Raw genomic sequence first — 27,169 nt, 5'->3', positions numbered from 1 at the left:
TTCACTGTCGTTCTGGACTTTCACACAATACATACTTTTGTCAAGGTGGATACCACATCTTAAGGTCCATATCGATATGTATTACTTTAGAATGAAATCAATCTTTTTGTCTCAGGGGTTGTAGAATTTCAGACCATACATATATTTTGGAACGGTGGTTCCAACATCAGTGTCAAAATTTGATGTTCGGTATCAATATTTTTTTTTCTTCTTTTTGGACATTTTTACAAGAAGGGCCTCGTTAGCGCAGTAGGTAGCGCGTCAGTCTCATAATCTGAAGGTCGTGAGTTCGATCCTCACACGGGGCAGCAAAGCTTTTTAAAAAACAGTGTTGGCTGAAGTGAAAATTAATTCTCTGTCGTTCTGGACTTTCACACAATACATACTTTTGTCAAGGTGGATACCACATCTTAAGGTCCATATCGATATGTATTACTTTAGAATGAAATCAATCTTTTTGTCTCAGGGGTTGTAGAATTTCAGACCATACATATATTTTGGAACGGTGGTTCCAACATCAGTGTCAAAATTTGATGTTCGGTATCAATATTTTTTTTTCTTCTTTTTGGACATTTTTGCACGAAGGGCCTCGTTAGCGCAGTAGGTAGCGCGTCAGTCTCATAATCTGAAGGTCGTGAGTTCGATCCTCACACGGGGCAGCAAAGCTTTTTAAAAGAGTGTTGGCTGAAGATGAAGTGAAAATTAATTCACTGTCGTTCTGGACTTTCACACAATCTGAAGGTCGTGAGTTCGATCCTCACACGAAAACCTCACAAAAAGCAAAGCTTTTTAAAAGAGAAGATGAAGTGAAAATTAATTTTCTGTCGTTCTGGACTTTCACACAATACATACTTTTGTCAAGGTGGATACCACATCTTAAGGTCCATATCGGTATGTATTACTTTAGAATGAAATCAATCTTTTTGTCTCAGGGGTTGTAGAATTTCAGACCATACATATATTTTGGCACGGTGGTTCCAACATCAGTGTCAAAATTTGATGTTCGGTATCAATATTTTTTTTTTCTTCTTTTTGGACACTTTTGCAAGAAGGGCCTCGTTAGCGCAGTAGGTAGCGCGTCAGTCTCATAATCTGAAGGTCGTGAGTTCGATCCTCACACGGGGAAGCAAAGCTTTTTAAAAGAGTGTTGGCTGAAGATGAAGTGAAAATTAATTTTCTGTCGTTCTGGACTTTCACACAATATATACTTTTGTCAAGGTGGATACCACATCTTAAGGTCCATATCGATATGTATTACTTTAGAATGAAATCAATCTTTTTGTCTCAGGGGTTGTAGAATTTCAGACCATACATATATTTTGGCACGGTGGTTTCAAAAATTTGATGTTCGGTATCGATATTTTTTTTTCTTCTTTTTGGACAATTTTGCAAGAAGGGCCTCGTTAGCGCAGTAGGTAGCGCGTCAGTCTCATAATCTGAAGGTCGTGAATTCGATCCTCACACGGGGCAGCAAAGCTTTTAAAAAGAGTGTTGGCTGAAGATGAAGTGAAAATGAATTCACTGTCGGTCTGGACTTTCACACTATACATACTTTTGTCAAGGTGGATACCACATCTTAAGGTCCATATCGATATGTATTACTTTAGAATGAAATCAATCTTTTTGTCTCAGGGGTTGTAGACTTTCAGACCATACATATATTTTGGCACGGTGGTTTCAACATCAGTGTCAAAATTTGATGTTCGGTATCAATATTTTTTTTTCTTATTTTTGGACATTTTTGCAAGAAGGGCCTCGTTAGCGCAGTAGGTAGCGCGTCAGTCTCATAATCTGAAGGTCGTGAGTTCGATCCTCACACGGGGCAGCAAAGCTTTTAAAAAGAGTGTTGGCTGAAGGTGAAAATGAATTCACTGTCGTTCTGGACTTTCACACTATACATACTTTTGTCAAGGTGGATACCACATCTTAAGGTCCATATCGATATGTATTACTTTAGAATGAAATCAATGTTTTTGTCTCAGGGGTTGTAGACTTTCAGACCATACATATATTTTGGCACGGTGGTTTCAAAAATTTGATGTTCGGTATCAATATTTTTTTTTCTTCTTTTTGGACATTTTTACAAGAAGGGCCTCGTTAGCGCAGTAGGTAGCGCGTCAGTCTCATAATCTGAAGGTCGTGAGTTCGATCCTCACACGGGGCAGCAAAGCTTTTAAAAAGAGTGTTGGCTGAAGATGAAGTGAAAATTAGTTCACTGTCGTTTTGGACTTTCACACAATACATACTTTTGTCAAGGTGGATACCACATCTTAAGGTCCATATCGATATGTATTACTTTAGAATGAAATCAATATTTTTGTCTCAGGGGTTGTAGACTTTCAGACCATACATATATTTTGGCACGGTGGTTTCAACATCAGTGTCAAAATTTGATGTTCGGTATCAATATTTTTTTTTCTTATTTTTGGACATTTTTGCAAGAAGGGCCTCGTTAGCGCAGTAGGTAGCGCGTCAGTCTCATAATCTGAAGGTCGTGAGTTCGATCCTCACACGGGGCAGCAAAGCTTTTAAAAAGAGTGTTGGCTGAAGGTGAAAATGAATTCACTGTCGTTCTGGACTTTCACACAATACATACTTTTGTCAAGGTGGATACCTCATCTTAAGGTCCATATCGATATGTATTACTTTAGAATGAAATCAATCTTTTTGTCTCAGGGGTTGTAGAATTTCAGACCATACATATATTTTGGCACGGTGGTTTAAAAAATTTGATGTTCGGTATCAATATTTTTTTTTCTTATTTTTGGACATTTTTGCAAGAAGGGCCTCGTTAGCGCAGTAGGTAGCGCGTCAGTCTCATAATCTGAAGGTCGTGAGTTCGATCCTCACACGGGGCAGCAAAGCTTTTAAAAAGAGTGTTGGCTGAAGATGAAGTGAAAATGAATTCACTGTTGTTCTGGACTTTCACACAATACATACTTTTGTCAAGGTGGATACCACATCTTAAGGTCCATATCGATATGTATTACTTTAGAATGAAATCAATCTTTTTGTCTCAGGGGTTGTAGAATTTCAGACCATACATATATTTTGGCACGGTGGTTTCAAAAATTTGATGTTCGGTATCAATATTTTTTTTTCTTCTTTTTGGACATTTTTACAAGAAGGGCCTCGTTAGCGCAGTAGGTACCGCGTCAGTCTCATAATCTGAAGGTCGTGAGTTCGATCCTCACACGGGGCAGCAAAGCTTTTAAAAAGAGTGTTGGCTGAAGATGAAGTGAAAATTAGTTCACTGTCGTTTTGGACTTTCACACAATACATACTTTTGTCAAGGTGGATACCACATCTTAAGGTCCATATCGATATGTATTACTTTAGAATGAAATCAATCTTTTTGTCTCAGGGGTTGTAGAATTTCAGACCATACATATATTTTGGCACGGTGGTTTCAACATCAGTGTCAAAATTTGATGTTCGGTATCAATATTTTTTTTTCTTATTTTTGGACACTTTTGAAAGAAGGGCCTTGTTAGCGCAGTAGGTAGCGCGTCAGTCTCATAATCTGAAGGTCGTGAGTTCGATCCTCACACAGGGCAGCAAAGCTTTTTAAAAAACAGTGTTGGCTGAAGTGAAAATTAATTCTCTGTCGTTCTGGACTTTCACACAATACATACTTTGGTCAAGGTGGATACCACATCTTAAGGTCCATATCCATATGTATTACTTTAGAATGAAATCAATCTTTTTGTCTCAGGGGTTGTAGAATTTCAGACCATACATATATTTTGTCACGGTGGTTTCAACATCAGTGTCAAAATTTGATGTTCGGTATCAATATTTGTTTTTCTTCTTTTTGGACATTTCGGCATGAAGGGCCTCGTTAGCGCAGTAGGTAGCGCGTCAGTCTCATAATCTGAAGGTCGTGAGTTTGATCCTCACACGGGGCAGCAAAGCTTTTTAAAAGAGTGTTGGCTGAAGATGAAGTGAAAATGAATTCTCTGTCGTTCTGGACTTTCACACAATACATACTTTTGTCAAGGTGGATACCACATCTTAAGGTCCATATCGATATGTATTACTTTAGAATGAAATCAATCTTTTTGTCTCAGGGGTTGTAGAATTTCAGACCATACATATATTTTGGCACGGTGGTTTCAACATCAGTGTCAAAATTTGATGTTCGGTATCAATATTTTTTTTCCTTCTTTTTGGACATTTCTGCAAGAAGGGTCTCGTTAGCGCAGTAGGTAGCGCGTCAGTCTCATAATCTGAAGGTCGTGAGTTCGATCCTCACACGGGGCAGCAAAGCTTTTAAAAAGACAGTGTTGGCTGAAGTGAAAATGAATTCTCTGTCGTTCTGGACTTTCACACAATACATACTTTTGTCAAGGTGGATACCACATCTTAAGGTCCATATCGATATGTATTACTTTAGAATGAAATCAATCTTTTTGTCTCAGGGGTTGTAGAATTTCAGACCATACATATATTTTGGCACGGTGGTTTCAACATCAGTGTCAAAATTTGATGTTCGGTATCAATATTTTTTTTTCTTATTTTTGGACACTTTTGAAAGAAGGGCCTTGTTAGCGCAGTAGGTAGCGCGTCAGTCTCATAATCTGAAGGTCGTGAGTTCGATCCTCACACAGGGCAGCAAAGCTTTTTAAAAAACAGTGTTGGCTGAAGTGAAAATTAATTCTCTGTCGTTCTGGACTTTCACACAATACATACTTTGGTCAAGGTGGATACCACATCTTAAGGTCCATATCCATATGTATTACTTTAGAATGAAATCAATCTTTTTGTCTCAGGGGTTGTAGAATTTCAGACCATACATATATTTTGTCACGGTGGTTTCAACATCAGTGTCAAAATTTGATGTTCGGTATCAATATTTGTTTTTCTTCTTTTTGGACATTTCGGCATGAAGGGCCTCGTTAGCGCAGTAGGTAGCGCGTCAGTCTCATAATCTGAAGGTCGTGAGTTTGATCCTCACACGGGGCAGCAAAGCTTTTTAAAAGAGTGTTGGCTGAAGATGAAGTGAAAATGAATTCTCTGTCGTTCTGGACTTTCACACAATACATACTTTTGTCAAGGTGGATACCACATCTTAAGGTCCATATCGATATGTATTACTTTAGAATGAAATCAATCTTTTTGTCTCAGGGGTTGTAGAATTTCAGACCATACATATATTTTGGCACGGTGGTTTCAACATCAGTGTCAAAATTTGATGTTCGGTATCAATATTTTTTTTCCTTCTTTTTGGACATTTCTGCAAGAAGGGTCTCGTTAGCGCAGTAGGTAGCGCGTCAGTCTCATAATCTGAAGGTCGTGAGTTCGATCCTCACACGGGGCAGCAAAGCTTTTAAAAAGACAGTGTTGGCTGAAGTGAAAATGAATTCTCTGTCGTTCTGGACTTTCACACAATACCTACTTTTGTCAAGGTGGATACCACATCTTAAGGTCCATATCGATATGTATTACTTTAGAATGAAATCAATCTTTTTGTCTCAGGGGTTGTAGAATTTCAGACCATACATATATTTTGGAACGGTGGTTCCAACATCAGTGTCAAAATTTGATGTTCGGTATCAATATTTTCTTTCTTCTTTTTGCATATTTTTGCAAGAAGGGCCTCGTTAGTGCAGTAGGTAGCGCGTCAGTCTCATAATCTGAAGGTCGTGAGTTCGATCCTCACACGGGGCAGCAAAGCTTTTTAAAAGAGTGTTGGCTGAAGATGAAGTGAAAATTAATTCTCTGTTGTTCTGGACTTTCACACAATACATACTTCTGATGAAGTATGAGATTCCCTGAATTCCTATCGGACCTTGTAGTCATAGCGGATAATATTCTAATCTTTGGTGACTTTAATATTCACATGGAAAAGTCCACAGACCCACTCCAAAAGGCTTTCGGAGCCATCATCGACTCAGTGGGTTTTGTCCAACATGTCTCTGGACCCACTCACTGTCACAGTCATACGCTGGACCTAGTTTTGTCCCATGGAATAAATGTTGTGGATCTTAATGTTTTTCCTCATAATCCTGGACTATCGGACCACCATTTTATTACGTTTGCAATTGCAACAAATAATCTGCTCAGACCCCAACCAAGGATCATCAAAAGTCGTGCTATAAATTCACAGACAACACAAAGATTCCTTGATGTCCTTCCAGACTCCTTCTGCCTACCCAAGGACGCCAGAGGACAAAAATCAGTTAACCACCTAACTGAGGAACTCAACTTAACCTTGCGCAATACCATAGATGCAGTTGCACCCCTAAAAACTAAAAACATTTCTCATAAGAAACTAGCTCCCTGGTACACAGAAAATACCCGAGCTCTGAAGCAAGCTTCCAGAAAATTGGAACGGAAATGGCGCCACACCAAACTGGAAGTCTTCCGACTAGCTTGGAAAGACAGTACTGTGCAGTACCGAAGAGCCCTTACTGCTGCTCGATCATCCTATTTTTCTAACTTAATTGAGGAAAATAAGAACAATCCGAAATTCCTTTTTGATACTGTCGCAAAGCTAACTAAAAAGCAGCATTCCCCAAGAGAGGATGACTTTCACTTTAGCAGTGATAAATTCATGAACTTCTTTGAGGAAAAGATTATGATTATTAGAAAGCAAATTACGGACTCTTCCTTAAATCTGCGTATTCCTTCAAAGCTCAGTTGTCCTGAGTCTGCACAACTCTGCCAGGACCTAGGATCAAGAGAGACACTCAAGTGTTTTAGTACTATATCTCTTGACACAATGATGAAAATAATCATGGCCTCTAAACCTTCAAGCTGCATACTGGACCCTATTCCAACTAAACTACTGAAAGAGCTGCTTCCTGTGCTTGGCCCTACTATGTTGAACATAATAAACGGCTCTCTATCCACCGGATGTGTACCAAACTCATTAAAAGTGGCAGTAATAAAGCCTCTCTTGAAAAAGCCAAACCTTGACCCAGAAAATATAAAAAACTATCGGCCTATATCGAATCTTCCATTCCTCTCAAAAATTTTAGAAAAGGCTGTTGCGCAACAACTCACTGCCTTCCTGAAGACAAACAATGTATACGAAATGCTTCAGTCTGGTTTTAGACCCCATCATAGCACTGAGACGGCACTTGTGAAGGTGGTAAATGACATTTTAATGGCATCGGACCGAGGCTCTGCATCTGTCCTCGTGCTCCTAGACCTTAGTGCTGCTTTTGATACCATCGATCACCACATTCTTTTGGAGAGATTGGAAACCCAAATTGGTCTACACGGACAAGTTCTGGCCTGGTTTAGATCTTATCTGTCGGAAAGATATCAGTTTGTCTCTGTGAATGGTCTGTCCTCTGACAAATCAACTGTAAATTTCGGTGTTCCTCAAGGTTCCGTTTTAGGACCACTTTTGTTTTCACTATATATTTTACCTCTTGGGGATGTTATTCGAAAACATAATGTTAACTTTCACTGCTATGCAGATGACACACAGCTGTACATTTCAATTAAACATGGTGAAGCCCCAAAATTGCCCTTGCTAGAAGAATGTGTTTCAGACATAAGGAAGTGGATGGCTGCAAACTTTCTACTTTTAAACTCGGACAAAACAGAGATGCTTGTTCTAGGTCCCAAGAAACAAAGAGATCTTCTGTTGAATCTGACAATTACTCTTAATGGTTGTACAGTCGTCTCAAAAAAAACTGTGAAGGACCTCGGCGTTACTCTGGACCCTGATCTCTCTTTTGAAGAACATATCAAGACCATTTCAAGGACAGCTTTTTTCCATCTACGAAACATTGCAAAAATCAGGAACTTTCTGTCCAAAAATTATGCAGAAAAATTAATCCATGCTTTTGTCACTTCCAGGTTAGACTACTGCAATGCTCTACTTTCCGGCTACCCGGATAAAGCACTAAATAAACTTCAGTTAGTGCTAAATACGGCTGCTAGAATCCTGACTAGAACCAAAAAATTTGATCATATTACTCCAGTGCTAGCCTCTCTACACTGGCTTCCTGTCAAAGCAAGGGCTGATTTCAAGGTTTTACTGCTAACCTACAAAGCATTACATGGGCTTGCTCCTATCTATCTCTCTGATTTGGTCCTGCCGTACATACCTACACGTACGCTACGGTCACAAGACGCAGGCCTCCTAATTGTCCCTAGAATTTTTAAGCAAACAGCTGGAGGCAGGGCTTTCTCCTATAGAGCTCCATTTTTATGGAACGGTCTGCCTACCCATGTCAGAGACGCAAACTCGGTCTCAACCTTTAAGTCTCTACTGAAGACTCATCTCTTCAGTGGGTCATATGATTGAGTGTAGTCTGGCCCAGGAGTGGGAGGGTGAACGGAAAGGCTCTGGAGCAACGAACCACCCTTGCTGTCTCTGCCTGGCCGGTTCCCCTCTTTCCACTGGGATTCTCTGCCTCTAACCCTATTACAGGGGCTGAGTCACTGGCTTTACTGGGGCTCTCTCATGCCGTCCCTGGAGGAGGTGCGTCACCTGAGTGGGTTGAGTCACTGATGTGGTCATCCTGTCTGGGTTGGCGCCCCCCCCCCCCCCCTTAAGTTGTGCCGTGGCGGAGGTCTTTGTGGGCTATACTCAGCCTTGTCTCAGGATGGTAAGTTGGTGGTTGAAGATATCCCTCTAGTGGTGTGGGGGCTGTGCTTTGGCAAAGTGGGTGGGGTTATATCCTTCCTGTTTGGCCCTGTCCGGGGGTGTCCTCGGAGTGGGCCACAGTGTCTCCTGACCCCTCCTGTCTCAGCCTCCAGTATTTATGCTGCAGTAGTTTATGTGTCGGGGGGCTAGGGTCAGTTTGTTATATCTGGAGTACTTCTCCTGTCCTATTCGGTGTCCTGTGTGAATCTAAGTGTGCGTTCTCTAATTCTCTCCTTCTCTCTTTCTCTCTCTCGGAGGACCTGAGCCCTAGGACCATGCCCCAGGACTACCTGACATGATGACTCCTTGCTGTCCCCAGTCCACCTGGCTGTGCTGCTGCTCCAGTTTCAACTGTTCTGCCTTATTATTATTCGACCATGCTGATCATTTATGAACATTTGAACATCTTGGCCATGTTCTGTTATAATCTCCACCTGGCACAGCCAGAAGAGGACTGGCCATCCCACATATGCTCTCTCTAATTCTCTCTTTCTTTCTCTCTCTCGGAGGACCTGAGCCCTAGGACCATGCCCCAGGAATACCTGACATGATGACTCCTTGCTGTCCCCAGTCCACCTGACTGTGCTGCTGCTCCAGTTTCAACTATTCTGCCTTATTATTATTCGACCATGCTGGTCATTTATGAACATTTGAACATCTTGACCATGTTTTGTTATAATCTCCACCCGGCACAGCCAGAAGAGGACTGGCCACCCCACATAGCCTGGTTCCTCTCTAGGTTTCTTCCTAGGTTTTGGCCTTTCTAGGGAGTTTTTCCTAGCCACCGTGCTTCTTCACCTGCATTGCTTGCTGTTTGGGGTTTTAGGCTGGGTTTCTGTACAGCACTTTGAGATATCAGCTGATGTACGAAGGGCTATATAAAAAAAATAAATTTGAATTTGAAAAATACTTCTGTCAAGGTGGATACCACATCTTAAGGTCCATATCGATATGTATTACTTTAGAATGAAATCAATATTTTTGTCTCAGGGGTTGTAGAATTTCAGACCATACATATATTTTGTCACGGTGGCTTCAACATCAGTGTCAAAATTTGATGTTCGGTATCAATATTTTTTTTTCTTCTTTTTGGACATTTTTGCACGAAGGGCCTCGTTAGCGCAGTAGGTAGCGCGTCAGTCTCATAATCTGAAGGTCGTGAGTTCGATCCTCACACGGGGCAGCAAATCTTTTTAAAAGAGTGTTGGCTGAAGATGAAGTGAAAATTAATTTTCTGTCGTTCTGGACTTTCACACAATACATACTTTTGTCAAGGTGGATACCACATCTTAAGGTCCATATCGATATGTATTACTTTAGAATGAAATCAATCTTTTTGTGTCAGGGGTTGTAGAATTTCAGACCAAACATATATTTTGGAACGGTGGTTTCAACATCAGTGTCAAAATTTGATGTTCGGTATCGATATTTATTTTTCTTCTTTTTGGACATTTTTGCAAGAAGGGCCTCGTTAGCGCAGTAGGTAGCGCGTCAGTCTCATAATCTGAAGGTCGTGAGTTCGATCCTCACACGGGGCAGCAAAGCTTTTAAAAAGACAGTGTTGGCTGAAGTGAAAATTAATTTTCTGGACTTTCACACAATACATACTTTTGTCAAGGTGGATACCACATCTTAAGGTCCATATCGATATGTATTACTTTAGAATGAAATCAATCTTTTTGTCTCAGGGGTTGTAGAATTTCAGACCATACATATATTTTGGAACGGTGGTTTCAACATCAGTGTCAAAATTTGATGTTCGGTATCAATATTTTTTTTTCTTCTTTTTGCATATTTTTGCAAGAAGGGCCTCGTTAGCGCAGTAGGTAGCGCGTCAGTCTCATAATCTGAAGGTCGTGAGTTCGATCCTCACACGGGGCAGCAAAGCTTTCTAAAAGAGTGTTGGCTGAAGATGAAGTGAAAATTAATTCACTGTCGTTCTGGACTTTCACACAATACATACTTTTGTCAAGGTGGATACAAATTTCAATCAAATTTATTTTATATAGCCCTTCGTACATCAGCTGATATCTCAAAGTGCTGTACAGAAACCCAGCCTAAAACCCCAAACAGCAAGCAATGCAGGTGAAGAAGCACGGTGGCTAGGAAAAACTCCCTAGAAAGGCCAAAACCTAGGAAGAAACCTAGAGAGGAACCAGGCTATGTGGGGTGGCCAGTCCTCTTCTGGCTGTGCCGGGTGGAGATTATAACAAAACATGGTCAAGATGTTCAAATGTTCATAAATGACCAGCATGGTCGAATAATAATAAGGCAGAATACTTGAAACTGGAGCAGCAGCACAGTCAGGTGGACTGGGGACAGCAAGGAGTCATCATGTCAGGTATTCCTGGGGCATGGTCCTAGGGCTCAGGTCCTCCGAGAGAGAGAAAGAAAGAGAGAATTAGAGAGAGCATATGTGGGATGGCCAGTCCTCTTCTGGCTGTGCCGGGTGGAGATTATAACAGAACATGGCCAAGATGTTCAAATGTTCATAAATGATCAGCATGGTTGAGTAATAATAAGGCAGAACAGTTGAAACTGGAGCAGCAGCACAGCCAGGTGGACTGGGGACAGCAAGGAGTCATCATGTCAGGTAGTCCTGGGGCATGGTCCTGATACCACATCTTAAGGTCCATATCGATATGTATTACTTTAGAATGAAATCAATCTTTTTGTCTCAGGGGTTGTAGAATTTCAGACCAAACATATATTTTGTCACGGTGGTTCCAACATCAGTGTCAAAATTTGATGTTCGGTATCAATATTTTTTTTTCTTCTTTTTGGACATTTTTGCAAGAAGGGCCTCGTTAGCGCAGTAGGTAGCGCGTCAGTCTCATAATCTGAAGGTCGTGAGTTCGATCCTCACACGGGGCAGCAAAGCTTTTAAAAAGACAGTGTTGGCTGAAGATGAAGTGAAAATTAATTCTCTGTCGTTCTGGACTTTCACACAATACATACTTTTGTCAAGGTGGATACCACATCTTAAGGTCCATATCGATATGTATTACTTTAGAATGAAATCAATATTTTTGTCTCAGGGGTTGTAGAATTTCAGACCATACATACATTTTGGAACGATGGTTCCAACATCAGTGTCAAGGTCGTTATCAATATTTTTGAAAAAGCTACGTGTAAAACAGATCTTTCCCTCCGGGTTGTGTGCTCGTCAGAACAACAACCCATTGTGACAGAACAACGGAACGCGATTGTGACGTCATCGTGTAAAAACAGCAACCAGAAGTGTTTATTATTAATAATGTGTTCAGTAAATAATGAAGAGCAGCCAAAACACACTATTTACTCTCACACGTTTTACACCGCAGTCATACTCCGGTGATACGGATAAATAAAATAATCTGTTTATTTGTAGGAAAAAAAAGGCACAAAAGGTCTTATTAACAGTCAGATAAACACATTATTATACTATCATTGTCCTCTTCTTCGTTGCTTCCACGTGTTCAGAGACGTTCTCACGCGCCCACACACACACACGCACACACACGCACACGCACTCCAGTCTGAGTCACACTCCAGTCTGATCCAGGTCCAGTCTGCTGCAGTCCGGGATTACAGATAGAGTCCTGGAGACAGACACACAGTCAGTAACACAACAGACACTCCTCTGTTTTCTACTCTTACAGATAGTCCTGGAGACAGACACACACTCCATCAGTAACACAACAGACACTCCTCTGTTTTCTACTCTTGTAGAGAAGGGGGGGACGGGGACTCTTGTAGAGAAGGGGGGACGGGGACTCTTGTAGAGAAGGGGGGGACGGGGACTCTTGTAGAGAAGGGGGGACGGGGACTCTTGTAGAGAAGGGGGGACGGGGACTCTTGTAGAGAAGGGGGGACGGGGACTCTTGTAGAGAAGGGGGGACGGGGACTCTTGTATAGAAGGGGGGGACGGGGACTCTTGTAGAGAAGGGGGGGACGGGAGTCTTGTAGAGAAGGGAGGGACGGGGACTCTTGTAGAGAAGGGGGGACGGGGACTCTTGTAGAGAAGGGGGGGATGGGGACTCTTGTAGAGAAGGGGGGGACGGGGACTCTTGTAGAGAAGGGGGGGACGGGAGTCTTGTAGAGAAGGGGGGGACGGGGACTCTTGTAGAGAAGGGGGGGACGGGGACTCTTGTAGAGAAGGGGGGGACGGGGACTCTTGTAGAGAAGAGGGGGACGGGGACTCTTGTAGAGAAGGGGCAGAGTGTGTTGTGAGACTTACTCTCTGATAAAGTCTGTGAGGTAGTAGTGCCAGAAGGGGTCAGGCCTGGAGACAGAACAATACAGACATGTTACCCACTGATATGTTACATACTGATATGTTACCCGCTGATATGTTACATACTGATATGTTACAAACTGATATGTTACCCGCAGATATGTTACATACTGATATGTTACCCGCTGATATGTTACATACTGATATGTTACCCGCTGATATGTTACATACTGATATGTTACATACTGATATGTTACTGATATGTTACCCACTGATATGTTACCCACCGATATGTTACATACTGATATATTACCCGCTGAAATGTTACCCACTGATATGTTACCCGCTGATATGTTACATACTGATATGTTACATACTGATATGTTACATACTGATATGTTACCCGCTGATATGTTACATACTGATATGTTACTGATATGTTACCCACTGATATGTTACTTACTGATATGTTACATACTGATATGTTACATACTGATATGTTACATACTGATATGTTACCCACTGATATGTTACTTACTGATATGTTACATACTGACATGTTACTTACTGATATGTTACATACTGATATGTTACCCACTGATATGTTACCCGCTGATATGTTACATACTGATATGTTACATACTGATATATTACCCGCTGATATGTTACATACTGATATATTACCCGCTGATATGTTACATACTGATATGTTACATACTGATATGTTACTGATATGTTACCCACTGATATGTTACCCACCGATATGTTACATACTGATATATTACCCGCTGAAATGTTACCCACTGATATGTTACCCGCTGATATGTTACATACTGATATGTTACATACTGATATGTTACCCACTGATATGTTACATACTGATATGTTACCCGCTGATATGTTACATACTGATATGTTACATACTGATATGTTACCCGCTGATATGTTACATACTGATATGTTACATACTGATATGTTACATACTGATATGTTACATACTGATATGTTACCCGCTGATATGTTACATACTGATATGTTACCCACTGATATGTTACATACTGATATGTTACATACTGATATATTACCCGCTGATATGTTACAAACTGATATGTTACCCGCTGATATGTTACATACTGATATGTTACATACTGATATGTTACATACTGATATATTACCCGCTGATATGTTACATACTGATATGTTACCCGCTGATATGTTACATACTGATATGTTACATACTGATATGTTACTGATATGTTACCCACTGATATGTTACCCACCGATATGTTACATACTGATATATTACCCGCTGAAATGTTACCCGCTGATATGTTACATACTGATATGTTACATACTGATATGTTACCCACTGATATGTTACATACTGATATGTTACCCGCTGATATGTTACATACTGATATGTTACCCGCTGATATGTTACATACTGATATGTTACCCACTGATATGTTACATACTGATATGTTACCCGCTGATATGTTACATACTGATATGTTACCCGCTGATATGTTACATACTGATATGTTACCCACTGATATGTTACATACTGATATATTACCCGCTGATATGTTACATACTGATATGTTACCCACTGATATGTTACATACTGATATGTTACATACTGATATGTTACCCGCTGATATGTTACATACTGATATGTTACCCACTGATATGTTACATACTGATATGTTACCCGCTGATATGTTACATACTGATATGTTACCCGCTGATATGTTACCCACTGATATGTTACCCGCTGATATGTTACATACTGATATGTTACCCGCTGATATGTTACATACTGATATGTTACCCACTGATATGTTACATACTGATATGTTACCCGCTGATATGTTACATACTGATATGTTACCCGCTGATATGTTACATACTGATATATTACCCGCTGATATGTTACATACTGATATGTTACATACTGATATGTTACATACTGATATGTTACATACTGATATATTACCCACTGATATGTTACCCGCTGATATGTTACATACTGATATGTTACATACTGATATATTACCCGCTGATATGTTACATACTGATATGTTACCCGCTGATATGTTACATACTGATATGTTACCCACTGATATGTTACATACTGATATGTTACATACTGATATGTTACCCGCTGATATGTTACATACTGCTATGTTACATACTGCTATGTTACATACTGATATGTTACATACTGATATGTTACCCGCTGATATGTTACATACTGCTATGTTACCCACTGATATGTTACATACTGATATGTTACATACTGATATATTACCCGCTGATATGTTACATACTGATATGTTACATACTGATATATTACCCGCTGATATGTTACATACTGATATGTTACATACTGATATGTTACCCCCTGATATGTTACATACTGATATATTACCCGCTGATATGTTACATACTGATATGTTACATACTGATATGTTACCCGCTGATATGTTACATACTGATATGTTACATACTGATATGTTACCCGCTGATATGTTACATACTGATATGTTACATACTGATATGTTACCCGCTGATATGTTACATACTGATATGTTACCCGCTGATATGTTACATACTGATATGTTACACACTGATATGTTACATACTGATATGTTACATACTGATATGTTACATACTGATATGTTACATACTGATATGTTACCCACTGATATGTTACATACTGATATATTACCCGCTGATATGTTACCCGCTGATATGTTACATACTGATATGTTACATACTGATATGTTACATACTGATATGTTACCCGCTGATATGTTACATACTGATATGTTACCCGCTGATATGTTACATACTGATATGTTACATACTGATATGTTACCCGCTGATATGTTACATACTGATATGTTACATACTGATATGTTACATACTGATATGTTACCCGCTGATATGTTACATACTGATATGTTACCCGCTGATATGTTACATACTGATATGTTACCCGCTGATATGTTACATACTGATATGTTACCCGCTGATATGTTACATACTGATATGTTACATACTGATATATTACATACTGATATGTTACAAACTGATATGTTACATACTGAAATGTTAAGAGTCAGTTCAGAATGACAGAACTCACTGGTCTTTGAGGGAGGAAGAAGGGAAGGAGGAGGGCGACAGCTGGGATCCATCTGCAGAGAAAGAAACATTCAGCGAGAGACAGACAAAACATGTTCATTCAGTGTGTGTGTCTACATGGGTGTGTGTATGTGAGTGTGTGTGTACATGTGTGTGTGTGTGTGTGTGTGTGTGAGAGTACATGGGTGTGTGTGTGTGTGTGTGTGTGTGTGTGTGTGTGTGTGTGAGTGTGTGTGTGTACCAGTGTTGTGCAGCTCCACTGCTACCCCTCTGAGGAAGGACTCCAGTCTTCCAGGAGACGAAGACAGGAACCCAACAAGCCACGTCAAGGCCCACACATGACCCTGCACACACAGAGACACACACACGTTGGTTTTACTATCCTTGTGAGGACTTCTGGTCCCTACAACAACAGTAAAGCCCAACACACACAACACAAATAAATAAACTAGTCAGTTAATCTAGTATATAGTATTACTGGAACTACACACAAATAAATAAACAAGTTAATCTAATATTACTGGAACTACACACAAAAACCCTATAGTTTTTGTTGTAGTTTAATGATCTTTTTGATCATTTGAGTTTGATCTTGTCTCATCGCTGCAACTCCCCAACAGGCTCGGGAGGCGAAAGTCGAGTCATGTGTCCTCTGAAACCTGACCCTCTTCAAACCACACTTCTTAACACCCACCAACTTAACCCGGTAAACACCTGACGACCGGAGTCAGCCTGCAGGCGCCAGGCCCGCCACAAGGAGTCGCTAGAGTGCAATGAGCCGAGTAAACCCTATAGGACTCCCAATCACGGCCGGTTGTAATCAAACCCGGGTCTGTAGTGACGCCTCTAGCACTGCGAGGACCCAAGGAGAGCTATTTAATTTAAAAAAAAAAAACTTTTTCAGATGAGATTGAGATGCAGAAAACAATTTCAGAACAGGGGCGGCAGGATAGCCTAGTGGTTATAGTGTTGGACTAGTAGCTGAAAGGTTGCAAGTTCAAGTTCAAACCCCCGAGCTGACAAGGTACAAATCTGTCCATCTGCCCCTGAACAGGCAGTTAACCCACTGTTCCTAGGCCGTCATAGAAAATAAGAATTATAAAGGTAAAAGAAATGCTGGAGGTGTTGTCACTAGTCTAGGTAGCAGGCCTTTTATACCCTCCATGTCATTTCTCATCCTACCCTCCATGTCATTTCTCATCCTTCCACTCCATGTCATTTCTCATCCTACCATCCTACCGCTCCATGTCATTTCTCATCCTACCGCTCCATGTCATTTCTCATCCTACCAATCCATGTCATTTCTCATCCTACCAATCCATGTCATTTCTCATCCTTCCACTCCATGTCATTTCTCATCCTTCCACTCCATGTCATTTCTCATCCTACCAATCCATGTAATTTCTCATCCTTCCACTCCATGTCATTTCTCATCCTACCAATCCATGTAATTTCTCATCCTTCCACTCCATGTCATTTCTCATCCTACCGCTCCATGTCATTTCTCATCCTACCAATCCATGTCATTTCTCATCCTTCCACTCCATGTCATTTCTCATCCTTCCACTCCATGTCATTTCTCATCCTACCAATCCATGTAATTTCTCATCCTTCCACTCCATGTCATTTCTCATCCTACCACTCCATGTCATTTCTCATCCTACCAATCCATGTCATTTCTCATCCTACCACTACATGTCATTGACAAACAGAGTCATTGACAACAACCAAAACTAAACAGGTGGGTTTTTATGAGGGGTTCTGAAAGACACTATGGGGTTGTCCACTGAAAGTTGACTAGCAACAACAACAGGGACCTAAAAGACACCCAACATGAGCGCCCAGAAGGTCAGAGGAGAGAGCTGGGGTCAGAGGAAAGAGAGGGGGTCAGAGGAGAGAGCGGGGGTCAGAGGAGAGAGCAGGGGTCAGAGGAGAGGTATACCTTGTAATAGTTGAGGACAGGTAGAGCTGGGGTCAGAGGTTCGTGGAGGATCCGTAGCGCCAGAGCCTGAGTTACCAACAGCAACAGGGCCTGGTCTGGATACACCTAGATAAACACACACAAGTTACCAACAGCAACAGGGCCTGGTCTGGATACACCTAGATAAACACACACAAGTTACCAACAGCAACAGGGCCTGGTCTGGATACCCCTAGATAAACACACACAAGTTACCAACAGCAACAGGGCCTGGTCTGGATACACCTAGATAAACACACACAAGTTACCAACAGCAACAGGGCCTGGTCTGGATACACCTAGATAAACACACACAAGTTACCAACAGCAACAGGGCCTGGTCTGGATACCCCTAGATAAACACACACAAGTTACCAACAGCAACAGGGCCTGGTCTGGATACCCCTAGATAAACACACACAAGTTACCAACAGCAACAGGGCCTGGTCTGGATACCCCTAGATAAACACACACAAGTTACCAACAGCAACAGGGCCTGGTCTGGATACCCCTAGATAAACACACACAAGTTACCAACAGCAACAGGGCCTGGTCTGGATACACCTAGATAAACACACACAAGTTACCAACAGCAACAGGGCCTGGTCTGGATACCCCTAGATAAACACACACAAGTTACCAACAGCAACAGGGCCTGGTCTGGATACCCCTAGATAAACACACACAAGTTACCAACAGCAACAGGGCCTGGTCTGGATACACCTAGATAAACACACACAAGTTACCAACAGCAACAGGGCCTGGTCTGGATACACCTAGATAAACACACACAAGTTACCAACAGCAACAGGGCCTGGTCTGGATACACCTAGATAAACACACACAAGTTACCAACAGCAACAGGGCCTGGTCTGGATACACCTAGATAAACACACACAAGTTACCAACAGCAACAGGGCCTGGTCTGGATACACCTAGATAAACACACACAAGTTACCAACAGCAACAGGGCCTGGTCTGGATACCCCTAGATAAACACACACAAGTTACCAACAGCAACAGGGCCTGGTCTGGATACCCCTAGATAAACACACACAAGTTACCAACAGCAACAGGGCCTGGTCTGGATACACCTAGATAAACACACACAAGTTACCAACAGCAACAGGGCCTGGTCTGGATACACCTAGATAAACACACACAAGTTACCAACAGCAACAGGGCCTGGTCTGGATACCCCTAGATAAACACACACAAGTTACCAACAGCAACAGGGCCTGGTCTGGATACACCTAGATAAACACACACAAGTTACCAACAGCAACAGGGCCTGGTCTGGATACCCCTAGATAAACACACACAAGTTACCAACAGCAACAGGGCCTGGTCTGGATACCCCTAGATAAACACACACAAGTTACCAACAGCAACAGGGCCTGGTCTGGATACACCTAGATAAACACACACAAGTTACCAACAGCAACAGGGCCTGGTCTGGATACACCTAGATAAACACACACAAGTTACCAACAGCAACAGGGCCTGGTCTGGATACACCTAGATAAACACACACAAGTTACCAACAGCAACAGGGCCTGGTCTGGATACACCTAGATAAACACACACAAGTTACCAACAGCAACAGGGCCTGGTCTGGATACACCTAGATAAACACACACAAGTTACCAACAGCAACAGGGCCTGGTCTGGATACACCTAGATAAACACACACAAGTTACCAACAGCAACAGGGCCTGGTCTGGATACACCTAGATAAACACACACAAGTTACCAACAGCAATCAATTAAAGAAATACACATGAATTATACTCAGGGATGCAAACTGGTGAGGCCCCCGAAAGGTGACACCCCTACGGGGGAAAATGCATGTTTTAACTAATTAAGAAACAGAATATGACCTACATGTTCAGTCTCTGTGTGTTAAATAAAAAGTGGAATATGTGAAACTAACTCACAGCTACATTTTTTTACAGAAAGCATTCTAATATCTAGACTTTACTTCAAATGGGAGCGCTTGTTACCATGACAGCCTTTATAATAGAACGCTTGTTACCATGACAGCCTTTATAATAGAGCGCTTGTTACCATGACAGCCTTTATAATAGAACGCTTGTTACCATGACAGCCTTTATAATAGAACGTTTGTTACCACGACAGCCTTTATAATAGAACGCTTGTTACCATGACAGCCTTTATAATAGAACGCTTGTTACCATGACAGCCTTTATAATAGAACGTTTGTTACCATGACAGCCTTTATAATAGAACGCTTGTTACCATGACAGCCTTTATAATAGAACGCTTGTTACCATGACAGCCTTTATAATAGAACGCTTGTTACCATGACAGCCTTTATAATAGAACACTTGTTACCATGACAGCCTATATAATAGAACGCTTGTTACCATGACAGCCTTTATAATAGAACGTTTGTTACCATGACAGCCTTTATAATAGAACGCTTGTTACCATGACAGCCTTTATAATAGAACGTTTGTTACCACGACAGCCTTTATAATAGAGCGCTTGTTACCACGACAGCCTTTATAATAGAACGCTTGTTACCACGACAGCCTTTATAATAGAACGCTTGTTACCACGACAGCCTTTATAATAGAGCGCTTGTTACCACGACAGCCTTTATAAAAGAACGCTTGTTACCATGACAGCCTTTATAATAGAACGCTTGTTACCATGACAGCCTTTATAATAGAACGTTTGTTACCACGACAGCCTTTATAATAGAACGCTTGTTACCACGACAGCCTTTATAATAGAGCGCTTGTTACCACGACAGCCTTTATAATAGAACGCTTGTTACCATGACAGCCTTTATAATAGAACGCTTGTTACCATGACAGCCTTTATAATAGAACGTTTGTTACCACGACAGCCTTTATAATAGAACGCTTGTTACCATGACAGCCTTTATAATATAACGTTTGTTACCACAACAGCCTTTATAATAGAACGTTTGTTACCACGACAGCCTTTATAATAGAACGCTTGTTACCATGACAGCCTTTATAATATAACGTTTGTTACCACAACAGCCTTTATAATAGAAAGTTTGTTACCACGACAGCCTTTATAATAGAACGCTTGTTACCACGACAGCCTTTATAATAGAACGTTTGTTACCATGACAGCCTTTATAATAGAGCGCTTGTTACCACGACAGCCTTTATAATAGAACGCTTGTTACCACGACAGCCTTTATAATAGAACGTTTGTTACCATGACAGCCTTTATAATAGAACGCTTGTTACCATGACAGCCTTTATAATAGAACGCTTGTTACCATGACAGCCTTTATAATAGAGCGCTTGTTACCACGACAGCCTTTATAATAGAACGCTTGTTACCACGACAGCCTTTATAATAGAGCGCTTGTTACCACGACAGCCTTTATAATAGAACGCTTGTTACCATGACAGCCTTTATAATAGAACGCTTGTTACCATGACAGCCTTTATAATAGAACGCTTGTTACTACAACAGCCTTTATAATAGAACGTTTGTTACCATGACAGCCTTTATAATAGAACGCGTGTTACCATGACAGCCTTTATAATAGAACGCTTGTTACCATGACAGCCTTTATAATAGAACGTTTGTTACCATGACAGCCTTTATAATAGAACGCTTGTTACCATGACAGCCTTTATAATAGAACGTTTGTTACCATGACAGCCTTTATAATAGAACGCGTGTTACCATGACAGCCTTCATAATAGAACGCTTGTTACCATGACAGCCTTTATAATAGAGCGCTTGTTACCACAACAGCCTTTATAATAGAGCGCTTGTTACCATGACAGCCTTTATAATAGAACGTTTGTTACCATGACAGCCTTTATAATAGAGCGCTTGTTACCATGACAGCCTTTATAATAGAGCCCTTGTTACCATGACAGCCTTTATAATAGAGCGCTTTTTACCATGACAGCCTTTATAATAGAACGTTTGTTACCATGACAGCCTTTATAATAGAACGCTTGTTACCATGTGTGAGTGTGTGTGTATAATGTGAGTGTGTGAGTGGTGTGTGTGAGTGTGTGTGTATAATGTGAGTGTGTGAGTGGTGTGTGTGAGTGTGTGTGAGTGTGTGTGTATAATGTGAGTGTGTGAGTGAGTGTATAATGTGAGTGGTGTGTGTGAGTGTGTGAGTGTGTGTGTGTGAGTGTGTGAGTGTGTGTGTATAATGTGAGTGTGTGAGTGTGTGTGTGGTGTGTGTGAGTGTGTGTGTATAATGTGAGTGTGTGTGTGGTGTGTGTGAGTGTGTGTGTAATGTGAGTGTGTGAGTGTGTGTGTGTGAGTGTGTGAGTGTGTGTGTATAATGTGAGTGTGTGAGTGTGTGTATAATGTGAATGTGTGTGTGTGGTGTGTGCGAGTGTGTGTGTATAATGTGAGTGTGTGTGTGGTGTGTGTGAGTGTGTGTGTATAATGTGAGTGTGTGAGTGTGTGTGTGGTGTGTGTGAGTGTGTGTGTATAATGTGAGTGTGTGAGTGTGTGTGTATAATGTGAGTGTGTGTGTGTGTGGTGTGTGTGAGTGTGTGTGTATAATGTGAGTGTGTGTGTGGCGTGTGTGAGTGTGTGTGTATAATGTGAGTGTGTGTGTGGTGTGTGTGTATAATGTGAGTGTGTGTGTGGTGTGTGTGAGTATAATGTGAGTGTGTGTGTGTGTGGTGTGTGTGTATAATGTGAGTGTGTGTGTGTGTGTGGTGTGTGTATAATGTGAGTGTGTGTGTGTGGCGTGTGTGAGTGTGTGTGTATAATGTGAGTGTGTGTGGTGTGTGTGAGTGTGTGTGTGTATAATGTGAGTGCGTGTGTGTGTGGTGTGTGTGAGTGTGTGTGTGTATAATGTGAGTGTGTGTGTGTGGTGTGTGTGAGTGTGTGTGTATAATGTGAGTGTGTGTGTGTGGTGTGTGTGTATAATGTGAGTGTGTGTGTGTGTGGTGTGTGTGAGTGTGTGTGTATAATGTGAGTGTGTGTGTGTGTGTGGTGTGTGTGTATAATGTGAGTGTGTGTGTGATGTGTGTGAGTGTGTGTGTATAATGTGAGTGTGTGTGTGGTGTGTGTGAGTGTGTGTGTATAATGTGAGTGTGTGTGAGTGTGTGTGTGGTGTGTGTGAATAATGTGAGTGTGTGTGTGGTGTGTGTGAGTGTGTGTGTATAATGTGAGTGTGTGTGTGTGGTGTGTGTGAGTGTGTGTGTGGTGTGAGTGTGTGTGTGGTGTGTGTGTGTATATAATGTGAGTGTGTGTCTGGTGTGAGTGTGTGTACAATGTGAGTGTGTGTGTGGTGTGTGTGTGTGTATAATGTGTGTGTGTGTGTGTGTGTGTGTGTATAATGTGAGTGTGTGTGTGTGGTGTGTGTGAGTGTGTGTGTGGTGTGAGTGTGTGTCTGGTGTGAGTGTGTGAGTGTGTATAATGTGAGTGTGTGTGTGTGTGTGTGTGTGTGTGTACAATGTGAGTGTGTGTGTGGTGTGTGTGAGTGTGTGTGTGGTGTGAGTGTGTGTGTGTAGTGTGTGTGTGTGTATATAATGTGAGTGTGTGTCTGGTGTGAGTGTGTGTGTGTGTTTGTACAATGTGAGTGTGTGTGTGTGGTGTGTGTGAGTGTGTGTGTGGTGTGAGTGTGTGTGTGGTGTGTGTGAGTGTATGTGTATAATGTGAGTGTGTGTGTGTGTGTGTGTGTGTACAATGTGAGTGTGTGTGTGTGGTGTGCACACCATCAGGAAGGTCCGTGGGATCTGGATGAGGTGTCCCAGAGATCCCTGGTTCAGCAGGATCTCCATGGTAACGTTTCTCGCCTCCTACAAAACACACAATGCTGAAACAACAACAACAGCAACAGCCCAGAGAAAGACAAGCGCGCGTGTGTGTGTGTGTGTGTGTGTGTGTGTGTGTGTGTGTGTGTGTGTGTGTGTGTACCGTCAGAAAGGCAGTGTCAGGAGGACCAGCAGGAGAATTGAGCACGTGGAGAAAGTATGCCCAACTCTGAGACTGAAACACAGATACACACATTATGTCCACACAGGTCGAATGACTGCCCATTTCTGAGTTTCAGAGGTCTGAGTTTCAGAGGTCTGAGTTTCAGGGGTCTGAGTTTCAGAGGTCTGAGTTTCAGAGGTCTGAGTTTCAGAGGTCTGAGTTTCAGCGCTCTGAGTTTCAGCGCTCTGAGTTTCAGAGGTCTGAGTTACAGAGGTCTGAGTTTCAGAGGTCTGAGTTACAGAGGTCTAAGTTTCAGGGGTCTGAGTTTCAGCGCTCTGAGTTTCAGCGCTCTGAGTTACAGAGGTCTGAGTTACAGAGGTCTGAGTTTCAGCGCTCTGAGTTACAGAGGTCTGAGTTTCAGCGCTCTGAGTTTCAGCGCTCTGAGTTACAGAGGTCTGAGTTACAGAGGTCTGAGTTTCAGAGGTCTGAGTTACAGAGGTCTGAGTTTCAGCGGTCTGAAGTTCTAGACTCAAGGTTGTGAGACTCACGTCCTTGTAGACAGCCATGTTGCTCTTCAGAACCCTCAGGCCAAACTTCACCACCTCAACCTGCCTGGGAACCACAGCACCTAGAAGAAGAAGAGAGAGAGGAGGAGAGAGGGAGGAGGACAGGAAAAGAGAGAGGAGAGAGGGAGGATGACAGGACCAGAGAGGGGAGGAGAGATGGAGGAGGACAGGAACAGAGAGAGGAGAGAGGGAGGAGGACAGGAACAGAGAGGGGAGGAGAGATGGAGGAGGACAAGACGAGGAGAGAGGGAGGAGGACAGGAACAGAGAGAGGAGAGAGGGAGGAGGACAAGAGAGAGGAGAGAGGGAGGAGGACAAGAGAGAGGAGAGAGGGAGAAGGACAAGACAAGAGAGGGGAGATGGAGGAGGACAAGAGAGAGGAGAGAGGGAGGAGGACAAGAGAGAGGAGAGAGGGAGGAGGACAGGAACAGAGAGGGGAGGAGAGATGGAGGAGGACAGGAACAGAGAGAAGAGGGAGGGAGGGAGGACAAGACAAGAGAGGAGAGAGGGAGGACAAGACAAGAGAGGGGAGATGGAGGAGGACAGGAACAGAGAGAGGAGGAGAGGGAGGAGGACAAGACAAGAGGAGAGATGGAGGAGGACAGGAACAGAGAGAGGAGGAGAGGGAGGAGGACAAGACAAGAGAGGAGAGATGGAGGAGGACAAGACAAGAGATGAGAGATGGAGGAGGACAGGAACAGAGAGAGGAGAGAGGGAGGAGGACAAGACCAGAGAGGGGAGGAGAGGGAGGAGGACAAGACAAGAGGAGAGAGGGAGGAGGACAGGAACAGAGAGAGGAGAGAGGGAGGAGGACAAGAGAGAGGAGAGAGGGAGGAGGACAGGACAAGAGGAGAGATGGAGGAGGACAGGAACAGAGAGAGGGGAGATGGAGGAGGACAAGACAAGAGAGGAGAGATGGAGGAGGACAGGAACAGAGAGAGGAGGAGAGGGAGGAGGACAAGACAAGAGGAGAGATGGAGGAGGACAAGAGAGAGGAGAGAGGGAGGAGGACAGGAACAGAGAGAGGAGAGATGGAGGAGGACAAGACAAGAGAGGAGAGATGGAGGAGGACAGGGACAGAGAGAGGAGAGAGGGAGGAGGACAAGACAAGAGGAGAGATGGAGGAGGACAAGACAAGTGTGTGTATATAAGACAGGAGATAGCTAGATGTGTGTGTATATCAGACGGGAGATAGCTAGATGTGTGTCTATATCAGACAGGAGATAGCTAGATGTGTGTGTATATCAGACAGGAGATAGCTAGATATGTGTGTGTGTGTATCAGACAGGAGATAGCTAGATATGTGTGTGGGTGTGTATCAGACAGGAGATAGCTAGATATGTGTGTGTGTATCAGACAGGAGATAGCTAGATGTGTGTGTATATCAGACAGGAGATAGCTAGATGTGTGTGTGTATATCAGACGGGAGATAGCTAGATGTGTGTCTATATCAGACAGGAGATAGCTAGATGTGTGTGTATATCAGACAGGAGATAGCTAGATGTGTGTGAATATCAGACAGGAGATAGCTAGATGTGTGTGAATATCAGACGGGAGATAGCTAGATGTGTGTGTGTATATCAGACAGGAGATAGCTAGATATGTGTGTGGGTGTGTATCAGACAGGAGATAGCTAGATATGTGTGTGTGTGTGTGTGTGTGTATCAGACAGGAGATAGCTAGATGTGTGTGTGTGTGTGTATCAGACAGGAGATAGCTAGATGTGTGTGTGTGTGTATATCAGACAGGAGATAGCTAGATGTGTGTATATCAGACAGGAGATAGCTAGATGTGTGTGTGTGTGTGTGTATCAGACAGGGGATAGCTAGATGTGTGTGTGTGTGTATATCAGACAGGAGATAGCTAGATATGTGTGTGGGTGTGTATCAGACAGGAGATAGCTAGATATGTGTGTGTGTGTGTGTATCAGACAGGAGATAGCTAGATATGTGTGTGTGTGTGTATCAGACAGGAGATAGCTAGATGTGTGTGTATATCAGAGAGGAGATAGCTAGATGTGTGTGTATATCAGATGGGAGATAGCTAGATGTGTGTGTATATCAGACAGGAGTTAACTAGATGTGTGTGTATATCAGACAGGAGATAGCTAGATGTGTGTGTATATCAGACAGGAGATAGCTAGATGTGTGTGTATATCAGACAGGAGATAGCTAGATATGTGTGTGGGTGTGTATCAGACAGGAGATAGCTAGATATGTGTGTGTGTGTGTGTATCAGACAGGAGATAGCTAGATATGTGTGTGTGTGTGTGTGTATCAGACAGGAGATAGCTAGATATGTGTGTGTGTGTGTATCAGACAGGAGATAGCTAGATGTGTGTGTATCAGACAGGAGATAGCTAGATGTGTGTGTATATCAGACAGGAGAGAGCTAGATGTGTGTGTATATCAGACAGGAGATAGCTAGATGTGTGTGTATATCAGACAGGAGAGAGCTAGATGTGTGTGTATATCAGACAGGAGATAGCTAGATGTGTGTGTATATCAGACAGGAGATAGCTAGATGTGTGTGTATATCAGACAGGAGATAGCTAGATGTGTGTGTATATCAGACAGGAGATAGCTAGATGTGTGTGTATATATCTAACCTTTGACCTCCTCCCAGGGAGTGTCGGGGGAGAGGGGCTGCGTTGCAATGGCAGCGGTGACGCTGGGCGCGGATGCCGTGGTGATGATGCGTAGGTAGAGGGTGAAGAGGCGTGGCGTTAGGCGGCAGACGGGGCAGCAGACCCCAGGGGGC

General features: G+C 42.4%; 1 protein-coding gene and 20 non-coding genes across 21 annotated transcripts in view; 20 read left to right on the top strand and 1 right to left on the bottom strand.

Moving 5' to 3' along the window:
• Positions 1-235: 235 nt before the first annotated feature.
• Positions 236-308, top strand: trnam-cau (transfer RNA methionine (anticodon CAU)). The gene has a single exon. It is a non-coding gene; the product is annotated as a tRNA-Met (tRNA).
• Positions 309-586: 278 nt separating this feature from the next.
• Positions 587-659, top strand: trnam-cau (transfer RNA methionine (anticodon CAU)). Its single transcript has one exon. It is a non-coding gene; the product is annotated as a tRNA-Met (tRNA).
• A 394-nt stretch (positions 660-1,053) lies between these two features.
• trnam-cau (transfer RNA methionine (anticodon CAU)) lies at positions 1,054-1,129 on the top strand. Its single transcript has one exon. It is a non-coding gene; the product is annotated as a tRNA-Met (tRNA).
• Positions 1,130-1,397: 268 nt separating this feature from the next.
• Positions 1,398-1,470, top strand: trnam-cau (transfer RNA methionine (anticodon CAU)). Its single transcript has one exon. It is a non-coding gene; the product is annotated as a tRNA-Met (tRNA).
• Positions 1,471-1,752: 282 nt separating this feature from the next.
• On the top strand, positions 1,753-1,825 carry trnam-cau (transfer RNA methionine (anticodon CAU)). Its single transcript has one exon. It is a non-coding gene; the product is annotated as a tRNA-Met (tRNA).
• Positions 1,826-2,091: 266 nt separating this feature from the next.
• Positions 2,092-2,164, top strand: trnam-cau (transfer RNA methionine (anticodon CAU)). The gene has a single exon. It is a non-coding gene; the product is annotated as a tRNA-Met (tRNA).
• Positions 2,165-2,446: 282 nt separating this feature from the next.
• trnam-cau (transfer RNA methionine (anticodon CAU)) lies at positions 2,447-2,519 on the top strand. The gene has a single exon. It is a non-coding gene; the product is annotated as a tRNA-Met (tRNA).
• Positions 2,520-2,785: 266 nt separating this feature from the next.
• trnam-cau (transfer RNA methionine (anticodon CAU)) lies at positions 2,786-2,858 on the top strand. Its single transcript has one exon. It is a non-coding gene; the product is annotated as a tRNA-Met (tRNA).
• A 271-nt stretch (positions 2,859-3,129) lies between these two features.
• On the top strand, positions 3,130-3,202 carry trnam-cau (transfer RNA methionine (anticodon CAU)). Its single transcript has one exon. It is a non-coding gene; the product is annotated as a tRNA-Met (tRNA).
• Positions 3,203-3,484: 282 nt separating this feature from the next.
• trnam-cau (transfer RNA methionine (anticodon CAU)) lies at positions 3,485-3,557 on the top strand. Its single transcript has one exon. It is a non-coding gene; the product is annotated as a tRNA-Met (tRNA).
• Positions 3,558-3,835: 278 nt separating this feature from the next.
• Positions 3,836-3,908, top strand: trnam-cau (transfer RNA methionine (anticodon CAU)). Its single transcript has one exon. It is a non-coding gene; the product is annotated as a tRNA-Met (tRNA).
• Positions 3,909-4,190: 282 nt separating this feature from the next.
• Positions 4,191-4,263, top strand: trnam-cau (transfer RNA methionine (anticodon CAU)). Its single transcript has one exon. It is a non-coding gene; the product is annotated as a tRNA-Met (tRNA).
• A 278-nt stretch (positions 4,264-4,541) lies between these two features.
• On the top strand, positions 4,542-4,614 carry trnam-cau (transfer RNA methionine (anticodon CAU)). The gene has a single exon. It is a non-coding gene; the product is annotated as a tRNA-Met (tRNA).
• A 278-nt stretch (positions 4,615-4,892) lies between these two features.
• On the top strand, positions 4,893-4,965 carry trnam-cau (transfer RNA methionine (anticodon CAU)). The gene has a single exon. It is a non-coding gene; the product is annotated as a tRNA-Met (tRNA).
• Positions 4,966-5,247: 282 nt separating this feature from the next.
• trnam-cau (transfer RNA methionine (anticodon CAU)) lies at positions 5,248-5,320 on the top strand. Its single transcript has one exon. It is a non-coding gene; the product is annotated as a tRNA-Met (tRNA).
• A 277-nt stretch (positions 5,321-5,597) lies between these two features.
• On the top strand, positions 5,598-5,670 carry trnam-cau (transfer RNA methionine (anticodon CAU)). The gene has a single exon. It is a non-coding gene; the product is annotated as a tRNA-Met (tRNA).
• A 4,048-nt stretch (positions 5,671-9,718) lies between these two features.
• trnam-cau (transfer RNA methionine (anticodon CAU)) lies at positions 9,719-9,791 on the top strand. The gene has a single exon. It is a non-coding gene; the product is annotated as a tRNA-Met (tRNA).
• Positions 9,792-10,073: 282 nt separating this feature from the next.
• Positions 10,074-10,146, top strand: trnam-cau (transfer RNA methionine (anticodon CAU)). Its single transcript has one exon. It is a non-coding gene; the product is annotated as a tRNA-Met (tRNA).
• Positions 10,147-10,416: 270 nt separating this feature from the next.
• trnam-cau (transfer RNA methionine (anticodon CAU)) lies at positions 10,417-10,489 on the top strand. The gene has a single exon. It is a non-coding gene; the product is annotated as a tRNA-Met (tRNA).
• A 920-nt stretch (positions 10,490-11,409) lies between these two features.
• On the top strand, positions 11,410-11,482 carry trnam-cau (transfer RNA methionine (anticodon CAU)). Its single transcript has one exon. It is a non-coding gene; the product is annotated as a tRNA-Met (tRNA).
• Positions 11,483-11,945: 463 nt separating this feature from the next.
• LOC110517923 (uncharacterized) overlaps positions 11,946-27,169 on the bottom strand; it is a 41,664-nt gene continuing 26,440 nt past the window's right edge. Inside the window, exons 13-21 of the mRNA XM_090194549.1 lie at positions 27,018-27,169; positions 24,393-24,472; positions 23,845-23,916; positions 23,643-23,726; positions 17,914-18,018; positions 16,213-16,315; positions 15,973-16,024; positions 12,828-12,872; positions 11,946-12,189 (exon numbers count right to left, since the gene is read on the bottom strand). The exon at positions 27,018-27,169 is cut by the window's right edge and continues 84 nt beyond it. Coding sequence (XP_090050675.1) covers positions 12,132-12,189; positions 12,828-12,872; positions 15,973-16,024; positions 16,213-16,315; positions 17,914-18,018; positions 23,643-23,726; positions 23,845-23,916; positions 24,393-24,472; positions 27,018-27,169 — 751 coding nt within the window. The 3' untranslated portion in view covers positions 11,946-12,131. The remainder of the gene's footprint in view (positions 12,190-12,827; positions 12,873-15,972; positions 16,025-16,212; positions 16,316-17,913; positions 18,019-23,642; positions 23,727-23,844; positions 23,917-24,392; positions 24,473-27,017) is intronic.

The sequence above is a fragment of the Oncorhynchus mykiss genome, chromosome 13 (assembly GCF_057628025.1).
Source record: "Oncorhynchus mykiss isolate SJ-2025 chromosome 13, ASM5762802v1, whole genome shotgun sequence".
Taxonomy (NCBI): Eukaryota; Metazoa; Chordata; class Actinopteri; order Salmoniformes; family Salmonidae; genus Oncorhynchus; species Oncorhynchus mykiss.
This window is presented reverse-complemented; position numbering and strand designations above follow the sequence as displayed.